Genomic DNA, 20,724 nt, shown 5'->3' on the forward strand with positions numbered 1-20,724 from the left:
AGTCACTAAATTTGAAACTAACCTTTACCATGGTTATATTGATCATTAATGTTCATTAATATGAGAAGAAACAACTTTATGTTAACACATATTTAAGACACTGCAAAAGTCAATCCTGTATTATTTACTCCAAAATACCAAAAAGAAGGATTTCTGGAGTTTTAATTTTCAAAAATGCATGCTTGGATGTCTGCTAATACACTGACCATGTTTGTTTGAAAACTTTAATTTGAGCTTTCAGAAATAGACTTATTCAACCCCTCATTTCAAGTTGAAAGAGTCAAAAGTCAGATGAACTCATGTGTATAACTTCTAAGTTGTCTGAAAACTTGAAATTTGAGATAATAAATAATAAAACATGTATGTGTAAATACAGTATATATATTTAAATTAAAATTAGATTATTCATCAAATAGTTATAGTTGATACAAATTCTGCCACAAACGTGGATCAAAAAAGCTGGAAAATAATAATGTAATACCAACATAATGTCATGTGAAAATTATGAACTTGGATGAGATAAAGTATTAAATATTGCTACATTTTCATTTATGTGGACAGTGAGACACTGACATACTGAAACAGAACATATTAAGAAAATAATTTTACAGATTTGCCAACTGGATGTTTATGGATGCCAAGCCACAGCATGTAGAGGAAGAAGTAGAAGAAGAAGAAGAAGAAGAAGAAGAAGAAGAAGAAGAGCACAGCCAGAGAGGAAAAGAAGAGACAGAAAAACACAGGAGCTCCTGAAAAGAAGAACTGCAGTAACATCCGTGTCATGAACCTGACTTCCAGGATATAGATCTCACATGATGTGAACTTTCAACTGATTCTAATCATATGCCCTGCTGGTGAGTTAAAATCTCATAAGTCTGTTGTGGAAGAAGAGGTATGGTGACCAATGTTTACTGACTGATGTTTACTGATGTGACTAAAAAATGTGTGAAAATTCATCTTCAATTTGTCTCATATCACTTAAAATACAACTTCAAATGACAACAGACTAGTTAACCACAAGAGATGATTACGACAGATCCAGAGAATTAAAAGAAAATCCTTCATAGTGGGACAAGATTGTAGAGATACAGTACATAAAACTTATTACAGTATGTTTTAATGATAAATGCTTGTGTTTTTAGAGGACACCTCACACCAGTGTTTCCTTCAAACAAATGCCTCAAAAAGGAAGCAACAGTGTAGAAAATGTATCTGCGTTCAATAAATAGTGATACAGCTTCATACACTAGTACAGTATGTAGCACATCAAGAGAATCCTCGGTTCACCCAATTACTCATAAGTATCACAGATACATACTTGTGTTTACAAAAATATTTCTTGTAAATCTTGTTTATATTCTTCTAATACATTTTTTTAAATCATATAACAAAAAGCCCTTTGAAAAATCCTATTATTTTTATATTTCCATCTGAGATTCTTATCTGCTCTGTCCTCTGCTTCACCACAGATCCGGCTCCACCCAGACAATCTTCTTCTGCTCCTCCCAGATGACGGTACGCAGGTTGGTCAGCAGGGAGGCCTGGTCACACCAGGAGTCTGGAGCCACGCTGTGATACAGACACGGCAGCTTGTCCAGCAGGGGTTCCTCGTTCCTCGAACACGCCAGCAGCTGCTCCTCTGACTGGCTGTGACGCTGCAGCTTTGACCTGGAAGTGTGAGTTCATACATTTTATTATTTGTTTGTTTGTTGGTGGCTTTGGTTGTGGACTTTTGTTCGTAACTGTCCAAATGCGCCACTACAATTGAGTTTGAGGTAACAAAATTATTCAGTATCTAAAAACAGAATCTGAATGAACAGGTTTCTCTCTGGAAATAATCTGTCAGCAATCAAGCGAAACTGTCCATACAGGAGGCAGAGATACCAGTTTTTCCAGTAACTGCAGCATCAATAGACCAGAACACACTGCAGTCACAAAAGGACATGACTTCTGTTTTTTTTTTTCTTCAGTTGAAAATGTGGAGAGTCTTGATGTCTCTTGTTCTCGTGCTATTGCTAAGTTGTGATTTATGTATCACAAAAATATAAGTGGTTGCACCATGGAGATAAGTTACAACATAACCTTAAGTAATTCAATAGATACACGTGCATGTAGGGTAGTTGTGAGTCATAAAATGTCACAAAATTATATTCACTGATGGGAAAACACCTGTTTTCCTACCACACAGCATTATATTTCCATAAATTCCAGCCATTTTGCAGCACAGTAATCAAGTAGAGAACTAATTTAATGATATATCAATATTGATAACTTACTTCTTTGTGCTATGATGCCAAGAGGCTTATGTCAGTCAGAGAACTGATACACACAGTAATCATGATAATGGAATTGTCTGATTATTGTTTGGCCTCTTGCCTCAGTTATGACTTTACTTCCAGACTAGATAGGGTATCCTCCAACTAATCATGGAACAAACAATTTTAGTAGCTCATTTAGTTACAAACTATCTAGTAGTTACTAAACTTTTAGTGTTGACTTCACACCCTAACTTAGGAGTGAACTTACACATAGCTGGTGCAACCCAGTGCAGAAGTTTAAGCCTGTTTGTTGATGGGGTTGAACCTCATTCAGGAAAACATGAAACATTTTAAAGTAAATGATGAAAAACTACTGATACACGTTGAAAATCACAAACTGATTTTATGCAACAGTGCATTGAAATGTGCACTACTCCTTTAAAGTGGAGCATTTACTGTAACTCATTTTTAAGGATGCAACATGGATGAGAATGGCACCTACTCTACAGTCTTAATAGCCTCTGTCATTTTTATTAATATTTCTACTACTATTCAGTCACACTCCAAATGTCGTCCCTGGTTTTATAGCAACAAATAACACACACATTGTTTAACAAGATACAATGTAAAATCCTTTAAGTACTAAGACAAGACAAACTTACAGTATGAAATCTGAAATAGAGACAGCCAGTGACCAAAGAGATGAGATTCACCACACAGTATAGAATGACTGATTGAGAATTTAATGTTTTTATTGATTTATACTGTCCCTCTGTTTGTCTGTGTCTATTTTGGGACTTTGACATGGAAAGTTAATGTCAGTGTAAGGACAGCATTCAGAGCATGGAAACAATGGCAGATATCAGTGAGATCATTAGTGTGCATTCCTGTACCTGAGTGTTTGTACTGATTATCTACATGTGATATCAGGCTCATGAGAAATGAGGTGATCTCTATCAGCACTTGCGTGAAGAAGAAAGAGGAAGAGTTTACCTCAATTTACGTGCACTACGTGCAGACTGGCCAATGAAGATGATAATGGGGAAGATCTCAGCTCGTTGCAGCCGGCGCACGCAGTCCAGCCCCAATGGCAGCACACAGTGAATCCCCTGTAGGATGAGGAGACAAATATGTGGGATACGATTAAAAATACATGTAGAAACTAATTTCTATGTACCAAAAGAAAAAAGCAGTCTTCATCAAACTGCTCACAACAAGGTCTGTAGATCATTTTGAGAAACCCTGTCATCAGGGTTCTGGAAAGAGACATTATTATTGAGTTTCTCAAATGTATCTTTTTGGCCATTTTAGTGCAATCTAGTCCCATTATATTTGAGAGAACGCAGACATCTCTACAGGTATCTCCAAAACTCTGTAGCTCACACCAACACAATCTACATGGATAAATAGCAATATAGTAGGGGTGTGTATCTCACTGCCTGGGACCGATTTATTACGTATCTCGATACATGTTCAATGATACGATGTGTCTTATAAATCTTTAAATGGCCAATGATTCAGTTCGATCCGATTCAGCTCTGATACAATACGATACGATGCAATACAAGATAATGCAGTGTGTGAATCTTTACATTTTGATTCAATTACTGCTACATTTGTAGAGCGCTGTTAGTTGCAAAAAAAAAATCCTGATAGTTTTACTAAATATAGTAACAGTAGAGACTGAGACAACATCTTATTATGAGTCTCATGTGTAAATAAGATCCTGCAGCCTAAATGAGAAATTGTGAACAAACTTTAAAACAGTTTAAAATATCAGTATTTCTGCAGTAAGATGATCTGCTGCTCTGTTTCATATGAAGAGTGCTGTGGTTTTGATTAGTGTGGAGGAACAGTGAAGTGTTACCTGCTCTCACAGTGACATGACGTCTCTGTGGGTCAGACTCGTGTCTCTGTTCTCTGCTGTCTGACATGTTTTGCAAAAATGATCTGCAACAGTGTTTTTCATCTTTCTTATAAAACCCAAACTTATTCTACACTTGAGCGTTATGAAAGTTTGGTGGTGCGACGCGGTACAATGTCACTTCTGTTGCTGTTTTCAGCACCGTCTGAGATGTATCGATACTCTAGTGCTGCATCGATTTGTTTCCAATTCATGTTCAGCTTTTTACCGATGCAGGCCGTCTGAACCGATGCACTCATATCTTACACATCAAAGTCCGATGCATCGGATGCATGAGTGAATCGTTACACCCCTACAATATAGGTATGAGGAAAAATATGATTTATTGATTTTGGGGTGAATTGTCCCTTTAAAAGGATTTTAAAAAGTTGCAAAATAACAGAAATCTACTTTATTTTCCTTTTCTCCTTTCACACCATAATTTACTGAGCCCCAGCCTTATTCTTTTTTAAGTTACCAGTCTCTATTAAAAGATCTGAGTTTGTGTTGAAAGTTCTGACCTTCTTCATGACTTTCTCGACACTCTGCAGGGTGTAGCAGCAGTTTCTTCCCTGTTCACACTCCTCCAGGATCTCAGACCTCTGCAGCTGGGCTGCGTGCTCGCTGGGGCTCAGCACCTCTGCAGAGCACGAGGGTGGCGAGGAAAGAGAGGGAGAATCATGAAGTGATCATACAATAGGTTCATGAAAGAATTATGAATATTTTCATCAATATATTTCAAACTCTATATGAAGACATGGCATCTTTACCTTCAGTAGTGGCATTTACTTTCTATTCATTTGGTATATTTGAAACATTTATTATTTGATTTTCTTTTCCATATCATGTTTTTTTTTTCTGTAAAAACACAGCTGTTCTTGTAATGATAAAATTTTCCCACAAAGATCAATAAACTTTATTATTGGTGCAGGGAACACTGGTGAGCATTTACTGTCTTTATAGCCATCTATCATTTTTATTACTATTTATTTACAAAGTTTATTTCCTTCCTGGTTTGCGGCAGCAGCCAAACGTGAATTGTCAAGTCAAACAGACTTATCTGTCAGCACAGGAAAGTGTGTCCCTCCTGTGTATCTGAAAACTTGTCCTCAATGACACATGGTCCAGTAGATACATATATGAAGTATGAATGGACAAGGTTTCATTTCAACAAAGAACAACAGAGTAATTCCTACCAGGTTGACAGAGCTGAAAGCCTTGCCAGCCTGCCAGCTTCTTATCCAGGATGCGTCCCAGGACGGTGGGCAGCAGCAGGACAGGCCTACAGATGGGTGGGTAGTGGGGTGTGACCAGGGTGTAGGGCATGAGGGAAACACAACTTTTGGCTGCAGATGTATCACCTACATAGGAAATAAGATACACTGTGAGAAAAATGTTTTCATTGAAAAAAAATATTAAAAATCTTTATCAAACGAGGGATTAAAGTGAGACATTGAGCTTTTGTGACTGTGCTGCTGCAGGTTAACCTACCTGAGTCTGTGCTCTTGCTCTTTTCATCCTCCACACTGACCCACAGTGGGTTCCTGCCCTGGCGCCCGGTGCTGACAATCCTCACTGCCTTCTCCTTATTCTGGGCCACCACACGCCCACCCTGGTGACAGAGAGGAATACTGGAGGAGTTAACACAGTGAAACGTTGGATGGATTGACTGGCTGGTAATATTTTAGATTATTCTTACCTTTTGACCCTTCTTTGTTTGAAAGCTCATGTCTTCAATAGCTCGAATCAGAAGTCGCTGTGCCCTGCGCAATTAGAAAATCATTACAAACGTTCAGTTTTCACTGCGAGCGGTGATTTAATTTTACTTTCAAGTATTTTGATGATTCCGACTCCCTTGCTATGTTGACTGGCGAGAACACTTCTATATTCCACATCAGTGTACCAACCTGTAATAGTTGGGCACAGTTCCACTCTGGAGGTCCAGTAGCTGACAGGGATGAACTTGGCTGGCGTGCCAGGAGTCCTCGGTGCCAGCGGGTCGTGTGTTGGTCACATGAAGGATGTCGTTGCAGGACACTGTCAGGGTTCCACTGGGGCCAGCAGGGAAGGACATGTTGACACGAACATAAAAGGAGTCTCCAGATGACGTCTCACTGCTCTGCATGTGCTGCAGCAGTGCCTCATAATCTGAACAGGCAGAGGAGGACACTTTATATTTGTATCTTACAAATTATCTTCATGCTAAAACTGTTAAGTTGATCTTAAAGATTTAGGAAACCGAGTGCCTTACAAAAAAGTATATATAACTATTATTCTTAAGTTATATTTACTTTATATCTACTTGCTATGTTAACTTAAAATTTAGTTGTATTTTCTAAATTGTGAATTTGTTCCAACTTGAAAATGGCAAGTGACATTAAAAGGGACAGTTCACCCCAAAATAAAACAAAAATATGCTGTTTTTTTTCTGATAAAAATAAAATAGTTCCTATTTGCTCACAACAAGGTCTTTGGATTACCTTGAGTAACTGGGTCATGATTTCAAGAAAGACATGGTTGTTGAGTTTTTATTATATTTGTATTTTCTTAGTGCTTTGAGTGCCATAAGCTGAGGTCTCCAAAACTCAGCAACTCACACCAAAACAATCTATATGGATAAACATGTTAGGCAAGAGGGAAGATATGTATTTTTGATTTTGGGGTAAGCTGTCACTTTACCTTAATCTTTCTAAATGCATATGATGTCATCTATATACTTACTGGATACAGTGACTTTGACTATAGTCCTAACAGCTCCACTGTCCATTTCAGACCGAGCAGTAAATCATGCTCTACTTAACTTACAGTTAACACACACATTCACACCGAATTGTTTCTCCCTAACACCCAGCAACAGAAAAATCCTTACCTACATACACAAACACAATGTAATGGGCATTTAATGGACTGTAGAGGAGCGACAGGACTAGACTGTCCATTTCCTCACACTGTCTTCACTGTGTAAAACCCACGAGTGTTTTATGTAATACCTCACTTCTCTGTAGGCCACATGAAAAAACAAGCCAATCAACAGTTGACTACAGGGAGTTACAGTTAAAAATAACAGACACCAAGGTTTTCTGCTATTTTACACCTATTTTATTCTTGTGTGTGATGTTATTGGATCTAAAAAATTTAAAAATGATTAGTGAAGCTATTAAATTGTACTTGGTGTCAGAGTGTACTTTGAAGAATGTTGCAGCTCCGCTCTTTGAATGATACAAAACAAAGACACTTTCTCAAATACAACAGGTTGATCAACATTATATCCTGCTCTTATCAACAAGTCACAGTTACGTAAGTTGCCTGCTGGTCATCTCTTTAATCTCAAGAGAAACAATCTGCTTCCTGAAGGTCTCATATAATTTTTTTCCCAGCAAATGTCGTAATATCACAGTCCTGCCTTATGACTTTGCTCTTGCATGTGTGTAAGTGTTTACATATGTTTGTGTAAGTGTGTGCAAAAGCTAATTTTCTTTCGAAAAATTAAAATGGCAAAGTGTAAAAACACATCTTTATCATTTTTCCCCTCAGTCATTGTCTAATGTCATGACACTTAAGTTACAGTGTGAGCATAAGTTGTCCCAATGCCACTGTGCTGGAGTAATGGCAATAAATGATTTTTGTTTACTGAGGTTATAGTGGAATTTGTTTTATAGATGAAAAAAGTCTTTTTCATGGGAAATGTAGCCTTATATTAATTACCTTATAATGTTTTCGGCTTCAAAAATGGAAAAATGTTTCAGAGTGGGATGTAACATCTTTACTTAAATATACAGGAATTAATCATGATGAGACAAAAAGTGTTAAATGGACATGCTGTGGGACATACCATCTTGCCTGGACCGAAGAGAGAGGTGACAGACGCCCGTGACCTGTCCAAGAGCCCACATAGCTTCCTCTAAAGTGGAATCCTCCAGCACCATCTTCAGAGCCTTCTGGTTCTGTTTGTACTTCACCTGTAGAACATCACCATGTTGAGGAACGCCTTCACTGACAGGGTGGAATAATTAGAACTTTTGTTCAGAAACTCACCTCCACTATCTGCGCCCCAGGGCTGATGCCGACAGTGTGGGCAGCGCTCCCCTCTGTTACCTGCCGCACAAACACTCCAGTCTTATTGCCTCCTATCACTGCCAGCTGGTTAAGCAGCGCCTCCCCCTGGAAGGAGATGCTGAGCACACGGCCGTTGACGCGAATTGCTTTCTGACGAGAACGCATCAGGAAGGGTGGGGCTGAGGTTCTGGACAGGCTGGTGAGAGGGTAGATTATTTGAAAGATCGGTTTCAGACAATATATACAGTTATAGCAAGTGTGGTCTGTCAGTAATAGAATAATGACACATTTTAGTAACGACTACTTGTACTTAGGCACACTGGATTTGAAATAAAGCAGTGTTTATGAGTTTAACGTGAGGTTGTTTACATTCGTCTTAGATGAACAGTGTGGGAATTGTAGCTTTTTTGGCCACACCATTGGCACGACTCAATGACACTTCAGTCCAAACTGCATTGCCATGAAATTTGGTATAGACATCCAAAGCATGAAGCCTTCTGACTTTGGTGATGACCTCACTTTTCCTGTATTGCCACCAGCAGGTTGACATTTTTGGCAGCTCTTACAGTATGTCTCATATCGTGATTGATTACTATATACCTTTACTACCCTGTGTTAAATTTATTACCACATGACGTGTGTGTATGACCTTCAATTTATAGTATTGCGCACATTCAGGCAGACTGCTGCCTCTTCTACTGAAAAAAATCTTAGTAATATGACACTCTTTATTTATAAGAAAGCTGGTCTCACCCATCAGTACTGGAGCCAGGACAAGAGGAAAGCCTGCGTGTCTGCTTGTCTTCACTCTCCACTAAACAAAAGAGAGACTGTTTAATCATTTGGCATCGAGGTTGTTTCCCTAGACATAATGTGCCAGAGTTAATGTGTCACTTTACAGCTATGGCAAAGGTTCAAAATTGAACAATAGTTAATGAAGGTCCGGCCAACAGCAAACCACCACCCCCTGCACACAGAAACACAAACAGAAACCCACTTAAACAAAGAAAATTCATATGTTCATATGTTTTCTATACATGCCATTGGGGAGGAACACATAGTCGTCCAAGAGTGAATCAGTCTCTGCTCTTTCCAAGCTACAAGAGAAAAAAAAACACAACAGCTACATGAAGACCTCTACCAGATTTCTCTCTGTTACTTTCAGGCTCATATAAACCTGTCCAAACACAATGATAATGCTGAGTTAAGTACTTTAAACTGAGCTTACTTTAAAAAAAAGAAGTAAATGATAAGTGTGACATAATGATGCACCATGCTAAAAGACTGGTTTGGTGGGTAGGAATAATTATAGCCTGATGAAAACAAAGCTGAATCTTTTGTCCACACTTTGAACATGGGAAGACAAAAGTTCCCCTGAGTCGTAATACAAGAATTGAGGAATGTGAATCTCTATGAAGTCTATTCACAAAGGGCTCTAACCAGGGTTTGTCTCCCTCCTCACCACCCCCTGCTTGCAGCTTTCATGTGTTCTATAATTAACTCTTGATTGCATTTATTTGTGTCTTTTCTGGTATTGTTTGATTCAAGTTAAGTCCCTCTTATTCCTGTAAATTGATAATCTACCTGGATGCCAGCATGTTAGCAGAAAGGAATGCAACGATCAATAACAGCTTCAAGTCATCCTTCTTGGTTAACGTGCTCCCAGCAGCTTTAATGTACTTTTAAATACAAGCATCACCACAAACACACAGTGATGTAAGCAGTAGACAAATGAAGAAATAGACACACCTGCTGTCCGCATACAGAGCTTCCTCCCTTCTGCGAAGAGACTCTGGACTTGGGGGCTCTACGATTCGAGATCGGACGCTGTTCACCACAGCATCTTCACACTGTACACATACATACAGATACACATCGTATGTGGTACACATGTCCACAGAAATACTAAATCATACAGTATGAAAACATGTAATAATTAAGAAAAACATCAGGTAAAATGATGAATTACAAAATATACTGACTGATAAAAGCAGATATAAAATCTACAGTAGAGCTAGGTATTATTTTACTTTTTTTATATGGCTGCCAATCGATAGCTGAGCTTCCACAGTGATTAAAAACATTTTTTTTCGCTACCTAACTTCAACAAATACAAACTTTATTCATCAACTCTTGTTTGCATAATGTAAAATATGTTATGTATAAATTTCTCATTGTGATAATGTTATTTCAAAGGAGCACAATATTGCTGCCTGTCAAAAGTAACTCCAACCTATGCAGAGAGAAACTTAAATTCAGAAGGTGATAATTTATTACAGAATAAGTGTCAAAATATTTCCCTTCTTGACATTTTATGAGTTTGTTTATATATTATACAAACAGAATCAGATCTTCTGAAAGTACTGATCTTGGTGCTTGCACACATCTCCCAGCTGAAACTACAGAGGAGATCCAAACTACTGCCTCTAGAGGCACAAAGCCATATTACGAGACTGGAAAGGCTGGGGATAACCAGTTAGTGTGATAACTTAGTAGATGCCTCTGCAACACAGTACATAGATGTCTGTGACATGACATCTTAACTGTTACTTCTTCACATACTGTTGATAATGTTTGTTATTTTTTTGATGGTTTTAAATTTAAGTTCTGGCCATGTTTTACATTTTACTCAAGGACAAGGCTGGCCTTATTCTTTACTTTTTTCTATACTTTCTCATTGTCAACAAATCTAACAAGTAGACCAAAGACAACAATGTGTTTGTCCCAATGCAATGTGCAATGTCCCCGTTACCCTAACCCTTCTAAAAACATAACAACAGTTTGACCTGAAACATTTTTTAAAACAGCTGGACACTGCAGTATTTAGCAAACGTTTCTCAAACAGGAGTAAATAGTGCATTTATTGGGGACTATTGTTAGAACCAGTGAGCATTAAACAATATATGTGGGATAGACTAAAATTAAACAATGCCCATGTTCATCATAATGTGGGAACATTACATCCAGTACAATGGCATAGCTCATGTATGTGTTTTAAAACATCTTTTGACATTAATGGAGGTCTGTGCCACAGAGAGACAAGATGCATGTGTTTAAAAAGCATTGGTCAATACCTTAACAAAATAATTTCAGCTGATCTCTCTCACACCCTACCTCTGAATTGAAGGAAGTGAGTGACATAGGATTGACTGCATCCATGCGGCGAAGTCGACGTCGAGTTGGGACTGAGGATTCTTCAGAGCTGGATCTCAGGCTCTCCCAGTCCACCTCCATCTCCTTTGTCAAACACACAAAGTGCTGCATGATCATTATTAGCTCTGTATGTGTTGTGTTTATGTGTACTTGTGTGTGTCTGTGTGAGAAATTACATCACAGCTCTGCCGCTGTTCTCTCGGGCTGCTTTTTGGCTGCAGGCTGCAGACCCGCTCTTGGAACTCCACCAACTGACACCTCAGGGTGTCCTTCTCAGCGAGGACACGGGCGATCATGGCCTGGGCCTCGTCTCTGGACAGGTATGCCTAGAAGTACAGGTAAAGGATACTTAGTTACTTTACACAGAATTGACGGTGCCCAGGCACGGCTTGTTTCTCTTTCATGCAGGTAGACACAATCAGGCCGAGTTTATGCCTCATGTAGAACACACAACATCATGACAATCACAATTCCCCAACTCGCCACGCACCACCTGTAACTCAAAACATAGATATGCACAAATCTTAGTCACTCATTGTTTGGGTGAATGAGTATTGTGGAATGCAGGAAGTTGTCAATGTGGCGTCTGTGGCTGACAGCTTTCTATCTTTCAACACATTTTTGTTAACACAAATCAGGAACAATACATGATAGGATCTCTGAGAAGATAGTGTTTGAGTCATATGCCTCGCTACTTACAATGCCTGATAGAAAACCTCATAAATAACACCACAACTTTAATAATGTGATCTGACTTTGAAGCAAAATTGTTGAATACATATTGCAGGAAAAGTGGTAGTGGTACATTACGTTTCTATCTTCCATCCATCCATTTTCTGTAACTGCTTATTCGGGAAGGGTCGCGGGCGTTTCTATCTTATCTTATGTATTCTAGGCCCTGTTTACACTTGGTATTAACATGTGTCTTGGGTGATGCAATCACAAATGGATGGCTCTAAGCACAGGTGTCAATGCACCCAAAAAGTAATGAGGACACATTTGAGATCACTCACATGACATTCTGGAAATTATGTGTTCGGATTCTCTTACCTGCCCAGATAAGCAGAGCATGTTTGTGAACACACTGTCTATTTCAGCATTTTTCCCGTGAACTGGTAGAGTTGGAGTCAGTTTTATGAAATTATTATTAGGTAAATTTTACAAAACGGGTATGTCAAATTCTTAATCATTTCTGCCTTCCTGTAAACTCAGCATTGTTTTCCTTGTAAAAAACATTGTGTCAGTCTGCCGTGGCATCGCTTTATTGGTGACTTTATGAAACAACACAACGTGTTAATGATGGTAAATAACAAGTACAGTAAACAGTAACCATATATGCCTTTTCTTTGTTACCTGTGGAGAAAGTCCACAGAAAAAACAAATCATCCAATTATGGAAGTTGTTGGAGTTAGGAGAAACTTAAGAAACCTGAATTCTGGCTAAGACTAATCCTTATATATTTTGGCCTTCCTGTACATCTGACAAATGTTATATACTAAGTTATTCCTTTCTTTTTTTAAAAAATAAACATTGTGTCCGTTTGTCTCAGAATGCTGACAACTGTTCACAAGTTTAATACACCAATGTAAACAGAAATGTTGTAGCTGCATGATTATTTTCATTTAGAGCGAGTGAGTGAGATATGATCACAACTGGTCACTTAAGATGACATATTCTAATGCTATGCTATGATTGGATCACCCAAGATGTACGTGAATACCAGGTGTAAACAGCTTCTTACTTCTAAAATCCAGCCACTGGAATTTTCTGCCAGACTTTTTTTTTTAAATGAAAGATCAAGGTGTACCGACACCACAGCCGTGTCCATGCAGCTCCTGTGTGTCACGCATCATACAGCAAGCTCGATTCACTAATTACACCTAGAAGCTGTCAAGTATTATTACAGTCTTGTGTTGATGGGTACAGCAGTTGGCAGCTACGTGACTTGCTTGTGGCCACTTGACAGTTGGAGGGTGTGGGTGGATTGTTCATTTGATTCCTCTTGGAGGACAAACCTCAATGAAGAGCAATCGGAAGACAAGTAAGAAACTGGACACTGTGGATGCATGGCATTGACATGTGAACTTTGGCAAAACACAATGTTTATGTTAAAGTTGTCTAATTTTACTTGAATACTCCTCAATGATAAAAAAAAATGCATTTCCTGTAGAGGAGCATGTGTAGTTTCCTTTGTCTATCAAAGAGACATACACTTACACACCCACACACACAATAGGGAGTTACAGTTAGCAAGAGAGCAGGCTGATATTTGATAGTCTTCACAATGGCACTGTTGACAGCTGAGTGCTTGACATTTCAACAGGAAAAACAAACAACATGATGTAATGGAAGACATGTTCCAGGCAAGATATATAAACAGAATCTGCTTGGAAAAAGCTGCTTGGAAAAATGAATTAACGTTTACCAAAGACGGGAACGTGTGAGTGACGGGACAAACGTTATCAGTTCCTTACTTGGTCTCTCTCTGCCTTTAGCTCTCTCATCTGGTTCTGGATCACAGTGTTCTTCTTCTGGTGCATGTTACAGTCCAGGGTCAGCTGCTGCACCTGGAGGCTGAGGCACTCCTTCTGATCCAAAAGCTGAACGCAAACACACACACACACACACACACACACACACACACACACACACACACACACACACACACACGTTACACTAACATGGCCTCAAGTGTTTTAGGGATATATTACAGGTGTACAGGATTCGATGAGCAAGTTGCCACGCCTGGAAACTCTTCTTTGGAATGGTGGTATGTAGTTTTACTAGGGGTGCATGATAAATATCAGGGCTGATGAATGATCAGCTGATGATGGTTATATTATTATTATTATTGTTCAGATAATTAAATTATAGTTGTTAATCATCTGATGTGACAAATTACGTCACAGCATTTCATTTTAATTTGCACAATCCTTTATGAAAGCCAAAGTATATGCAGGAAGCTTTTTGATTAACTTTACTAGAAAAAAATTAACAAACATTTGAAAAGTTAGAATTTTTTTTGTTTTTGTTATAATAGTGATGTCAGTTAGATTTGGTTAGTTCAGAGCTGTGGATGATGCTCTCTACATCTTAGGGTGTCCTTCCCCCAGGTGGCCATATACTACAGGTTATATGAACATATTTTTAAAATACAAAAATGTGAAATGATCGGTTATCTCATCAGCTGAAAATGATCCATATCATCTATCATCCCAGTCCCTTAGTACTGCCATACAATTTATCATTACTCGGTACAGTTTGTTTGCTTTAAGTTTATCTTTTATGGTCACATATAATGTACACTTCTTAAGCATTAAACAGATTTCTCAGGAAGTAGCTTTAATTTGGTCGTTGTACATCATGGCACTGTGTAGCAGCATACATACACACCCCTTGCTTCTCTGACACCAGTTTTTCATTCTCCTCTCTGTAACACCTGAGCTGCTCTGCCAGCTCTGCCTGGCTGTCTATGGCCTCAGCCAGGTCCCGGGCCAGGATGTCCTGATGAGCCTGACGGACACACAGACAGCGGTGACAGCAGATGACATACAAACATGAAAACAGACGGCCATTGACTATTTCACAACAGAACTCATAACGCAGAACGATTGTGTTATTATGCTCACTGGGTCCAGTTTTTCCACTTTCACCAGCTGGCACAGACTCCTGACATCTTCTTGCAGTTGTTGAGTCTCAGCATGAGGGACACACCTGAGTGAGCGTCGCTTCTGGAACTCATTTTCTGTCAGCGCCTTCTGCAGCTCAGTCTGCAGCTGATACACCTGCCGACACACAAGAACAGCAGTGCTTGCTGAAACTATGACTGTTTTCACTCAGTTTCTCTTATTTAATCAAAAAATAAATACATTTTTGTCTACAAAATGTTAAAACGCAGAATCCAAGGTGATGTCCTGAAATTATGTGTATTGTCTTACCAAAACATATTTAAGTTACATTACATCAAAGAAAAAAAGCAGCAAATCTTCACATTTGAGAGGCTGGAACAGGCTTATCTTTGACATTTTTGCTTCATAAATTATTTAAATGACTGATTATCAAAATTACTGCTCATTCATTTCCTGCCAGTCACCTAACTGATTAATCAAATAATTGTTTCAGCACAAAAAATTACCTTACACTTTACAATGTTAGTCAGAAAAATGCATCTGTGTTACAGCTGTGACTTAAACAGATGTTCAGTATCACCTCAAAACGGTCTCTGCTCTTTCATGGCAATCATCATTGCATTGAGCCACATGATTGAAGGTGTAAAAAAATGGTCAAAATAGACTCTAAAAATCTCTAAAAACACTGGATCCTGCACACTTATCGTAATGCAACTAGTGCCGGAATTATAAACTTCAATACAATACTAGTGTAAAAAATCATACTTGATACCTTCTTCCATACTGAGGCACACAAAATACAGAAAAAGTCACTGAACAATGTTTGGTTTTGTTGCAGTCTGAATTCCAAGGAGGACAAGTAATTCTGAACTGAGGTCTTCAACACTTGGATAATTTTATATAGCTCTGGACTATAACTAACAGATAGTTATTTAAAAGGACAGTTTACTGCGTGAATTTTCTCTTTAAATGCATCTCAATAGCATCTTCTATTAGAGCCTCTGTGGCAGGTATAAGCCTTTGAAACTCTGTGCCCCTCTGTGCTCATGCTAAAAATATGTAGTCTCCGAGCCCAAACCAAGTTTAGTCGAGTGACGTCACTTTCTCAGGCAAAGCTCCTCCAGAGCCACAAAAGATATTTCTCATCTCTTCTCACACGCTGTGTTCACAGAAAAGAGTGGGCATCAGAATCTTCTACAAAAATCTACATGAAGCTACAATGCCCACATTTCAGTTATTTAACCCTGACATTTTGAGAACTTTCTCCTGAGATCACAACTTTGTGTTTCAGAGTAAAGCAACTCAGAAACTCACTCTGATTTTTCTAAAGTGAAATAGACTTTAATGAGGAGCACTGACCTGCAGGTTGAGGTCATGGAGGCGCATGTTCACAGCTGATTTCTCCTCAATGGATGCTGTGTAGCGCATATACAAGTCACACTTCTCATCCTTCAGCTTGGTGACTTCATGTTGCAAAGTACACAAATGTCTCCGCATGCGTTCATTTTCAGACTGGAGGCATCTGGACTCCTCCTCCTGCCCCACTAACTGCCTGATCTCGGACTCCAGGGAGGCACAGCGTGCACTCATTCTGCTCGCCTCGCAGCGCGCCTCCTGGAGCTCCTTCTGCATCCCGGTTACTGCTCTGACCAGATACTCCGTCAACTCTGAGTACTTTATCAGGCCTGCAAGTAGAGCGTTGAAAAGTCACATATGCAGCAAGTGAAACAAAAAGACAAATATTCCTTTAAAATGCAGCAAAACGCTGACCACTGAATCTTGAAGGCTCCGTGCTGGGTTTGCGTCCAGTGACTTGAGTGTACAGTGTCGGGTAGTGGATCATCAGGCCCTCCAGCAAGGCCACAGCACCATTCCTCCCCTGGGTCCTCAGCAAGTCCAGCATATAGCCTGGAAACAGTTAAGGGAAATGTAATACTCCAATCTTAACTTTTGAATCAAAAGCCTTCATCTAAAGATATGAAGGTCATTATATTACAAACCAAGAGGAGGAAAAAATATTTCCTATATAAATTTCCTATTTCAGAAGTAAAAGCCCTAGATTTTCATTTCTTTTAAGTGAGAAAACATGCTAACAATGGTTCTCTGAAATACTCATTATCAAAATCACACTCTCAAACTGTCAGGTAGCATAACATGCTGGTTTTGTTGTCTTAGTACTGAAGAGAGAATTTCCTCTGTCTCTTGGCAATATACTCAACAATCAGTGCAAACAAACCAGGTGCAGTAAAAGAGGACAAAACAGAATCCCCATGTCTACAAACTGAGGCAGACAATAATACTCCATAAGCCCATGGACAGGCTTTAAACCATTTTTACAATCCAAGAAGCAACAAGTTAAGTCACAAATCTCACTGGTTCTCATGCTGCGGTTGGTGAGGTTGTGGCAGGAGACGATCTCATCCTCGTCCATCTCTGTGAGCACCCTGGCCTGCCTCAGGTATGGGATCAAGATGCACGGCCGCACCCCCACAGAGATCCGGTAGCGGTTGTCATTAATCAGTTCCCACAGTTCCTCCTCGCTCTTCTGTCTCAGGTCTGGACCCTCAGAGTCACACTCCTCTGCCATCCTGAGTGTGTCGTGCGCGTTAGGCGGGGAGATGGTCGCTTGCTGCTGAGACGGTGGGCGCAGCTGGAGCAAATGAAGTGAATGCACACGCCCTTCACTGCAAAGACACTTGTCACAGACTCATTCCTGGCAGACGACAGATCAGCAGACTGACTGGAAGAGGCAAAAAAAAAGCAGTATAAATGGGGCCGGGCTCTTTCCACGCCCTGCATGTGTGTGTGTTTATATGTGGGTGTGAAGGAAAACCTGTAAAACAAGACCTCTGTGAAGCAGAGCAACAGGGGACCAGTGATGTTGGAGCAAACAGAGCTCAAAGACAGGCTCTTACACACAATCACAGTGAGGGACACACATTTCTCTTCCATTCACACTCTTTGTAACATTTGTTTGCTTTCAACAGCCGATTCAATATCTAATCACATCATAAACCTCTGCCTCGTTTTATTAAGGATGGCAGCCAGACTTGTTTGTTGAATGGAGTTAAACCCACAGCCTGAATGAACAAAGACCCACACTAACACAGAAACATTCAACGACACCAGAGTTGGCCTTAATAATTTCTAATCACAGCAAAGCAAACACGCAGACCACATGGCTGCCAGGAGCAAACACTGAGCGACGAAGTGCAAAGTCCTCTGTTAAAGAAAGAAATAAAGTTGGGGGCGTAGCTAACGAGGGTTGTTGGGTCAAAGGGTCTCTCATACTGTTGATTAACTTACCGCTTTTGTGTGTGAACTTATTATTTACTGTACTGCAAAGGGTGTATGCAAACAAACGGAAGCTATGAAGGCAAACAAGTCTAAATGATGTACTGGAATAAAGTCTCTGGAGTGTGTAGGAAATCTGGTGAACTCACCAGCTACAGGAAATATGGAAATTACAGTAGCAGAAGTAGTTTGAAACTACTAGAAAAAAAAAATGAAAATGTGTTTTTAAAAGCTAAAGCTTGAGCAATCAAAGGACACAAACGGTTGTCTCACACACACAGAGCTATATCAACTTTCACTCATCTCTCGGTATTTTTTCCATTAAAGATTAAAGGATGTTGTTGCAATTAAAGGGGATTAAGGAAGGCTGTCTGCCAGTAAACTGTAATAGTGAAAACTGTGAGTCACTGAATATATGGCAGTTGTCCAACAGACATAAATGCTGAAGCACAAGCTCACTGCACCATGCTAAACCACAGATGAAAAAGTTTATAAACCTTACAAACAGTAACTCTACTTCTAAGCACAACATGTTCCACCAGATTGTTTATCACCAACAAGTGGATAAACTGCCTAAAGTACACAACCTGGTATTCTGTAACATGACCAGCCTCTGTCAACAATACAGAGGTTGCTTATCTCTATCATATCTTTTCATACAGTGAGGGCAACTGAACACTATGGGGGATTTCCCCAAAGAATGTACTACAATGTATGATAAAATACAAGAAAAACAGGACAGAAATAAAAAGAGGAACTGGAGGGACAACAGAAGTTCTGTCCTGTGATTCCCACATATTTAGCTCCAGAACAACTCTGGGATTAGGAATTGGTTATTACACAAAAGTCATCCAATATAAAATGTGTAAACTCTCAGGGGGAATTTGCTACACAGATTAAACTCAACTCGCTACATGTTTCACGAACACCGAAGCCTTCTGAAGAATGCTCGACTTTGACCTCAGAGTGTGACAGAGAGGAAAACATTCCAGCTTAGGAATTTCACTCGGTTAAGTATTTAATAGAGTGATAACCAGGCACTTTGTTTTTCATTTTTTCAAAGGACCATTTTTAATTATTTAAAAATAAATAAATGAATAAATAAATAAATAACATTTATTTCAGCTGCCATCATAGCCAAGAGTTGCCACAACTAAATAAGTAAAAAAAAAAAAAAAAAAAAATCATAGTCAGTTCACTGTGTCAGTAATGTCTGATAGACGGCTGTATCTACATAAAGTCTGCTAATCTTGGCTGTTAACTTTAGCCACCATAAGATAATGATTATACCAGACCAAGGATTGTCGTAGCACAAACAGCACAGAAGGGTCATTCCTATACATCTCTATATAACAAATAATAGACTAGGTTTTGGGGTTAGTACAGATCATAGGACCCTGGGAGCTGAGGATCCTGAGAACATAGATGTGCTGCCACAGAAGAATCCCCATTTGTATTGAATTGAGCAATTGAGAGTGTACTGCTTATGAAATCAACTTTTTATTTGTAAGAGGGAGAACATTATATTTCCTCTTTCAAAAGTTGCATATTCTCACTAGACCAAGACATGCACTACATAAGTGTCAAAATAATGGAGGTGACTGGGAAAAGATCTTCTAATGATGATATGAATCAGATCACCACTGAGTTGGCCTGGCATAATTATTTGACTAAACGGGTCGCAAGTATCCTGAGAAGAAGACACAGAAGTTGAAATACAAAACAGCATAGGCTAACATTTACAAAATAAATGCTATTTTCACATTAGCATAATGTTACGACAATGAAAACTGGATCTTTACTTTCTCTATAAATGAGAGCAACTTCAAGGAACTGCATGTTGTTTTAAATTATTTATAGGAGACAAATTCTTAAGATGCTGTTAACCTGGAAGTGTGAGAAAAGTTTTGTTTCACTGTTTCACTCTCCTATCATCTCTGACTTATCTCCCATGTCCACTCAGTAAATACAGGTGTGTCAAGAATTTAGATTTAGGGCAGACATATAGGTGAGACGATTGCTCCAGGGCCTATGCACACCTGCTGCTAGTTCAAGTGGCAGTCTTTAAGGTGTCCATGGGTGCTGTGGAAAGTCCTAACAGTCACAGTACGGTTCTCACAGAGAGCACGCAATTTGAGGAGCCGGTTCCACAGCATTGCACAAAGAAGGCTTGGTGGCCACGCTCGCAGAAGTGTCACATTTGTAGGTGTCGGAAATCACTTGATGTACAGCAGATGTGCCGCTGCATCACGGACAGCTTGCAGCTGCTTGGGTCAGATCTGTTAAGCTGCTAGATACTGGATAGGTCAAATATCATATGTTGTTGATTTCAGTGCTTCATAGTGCAGAAATGGTGTGAAGCATGTTGCCATGACTTGAACAGACTAAAAGAAACATTATATAACTATTATAATAACAGTTGAAATCATGT

The 20,724-nt window shown here is 39.3% G+C and overlaps 1 protein-coding gene across 1 annotated transcript; it reads right to left on the reverse strand.

The window, feature by feature from the left end:
* Positions 1-1,095: 1,095 nt before the first annotated feature.
* On the reverse strand, positions 1,096-18,340 carry card14 (caspase recruitment domain family, member 14). Its single transcript, XM_084715799.1, has 20 exons — positions 17,373-18,340; positions 16,770-16,907; positions 16,359-16,684; positions 15,000-15,155; positions 14,764-14,883; positions 13,845-13,970; positions 11,547-11,696; positions 11,332-11,454; positions 9,967-10,067; positions 9,259-9,314; positions 8,971-9,031; positions 8,197-8,413; positions 7,994-8,120; positions 6,069-6,309; positions 5,861-5,924; positions 5,653-5,773; positions 5,358-5,522; positions 4,683-4,801; positions 3,252-3,367; positions 1,096-1,668 (listed from the first exon to the last, which is right to left on the reverse strand). The coding sequence occupies exons 1-20, from the start codon at positions 17,584-17,586 to the stop codon at positions 1,461-1,463; spliced, it is 2,949 nt and encodes a 982-aa protein (XP_084571925.1). The 5' UTR covers positions 17,587-18,340; the 3' UTR covers positions 1,096-1,460.
* Positions 18,341-20,724: the final 2,384 nt, after the last annotated feature.

The sequence above is a fragment of the Lutjanus erythropterus genome, chromosome 3 (assembly GCF_056507025.1).
Source record: "Lutjanus erythropterus isolate fLutEry1 chromosome 3, fLutEry1.hap2, whole genome shotgun sequence".
NCBI classification, from domain to species: Eukaryota; Metazoa; Chordata; class Actinopteri; order Lutjaniformes; family Lutjanidae; genus Lutjanus; species Lutjanus erythropterus.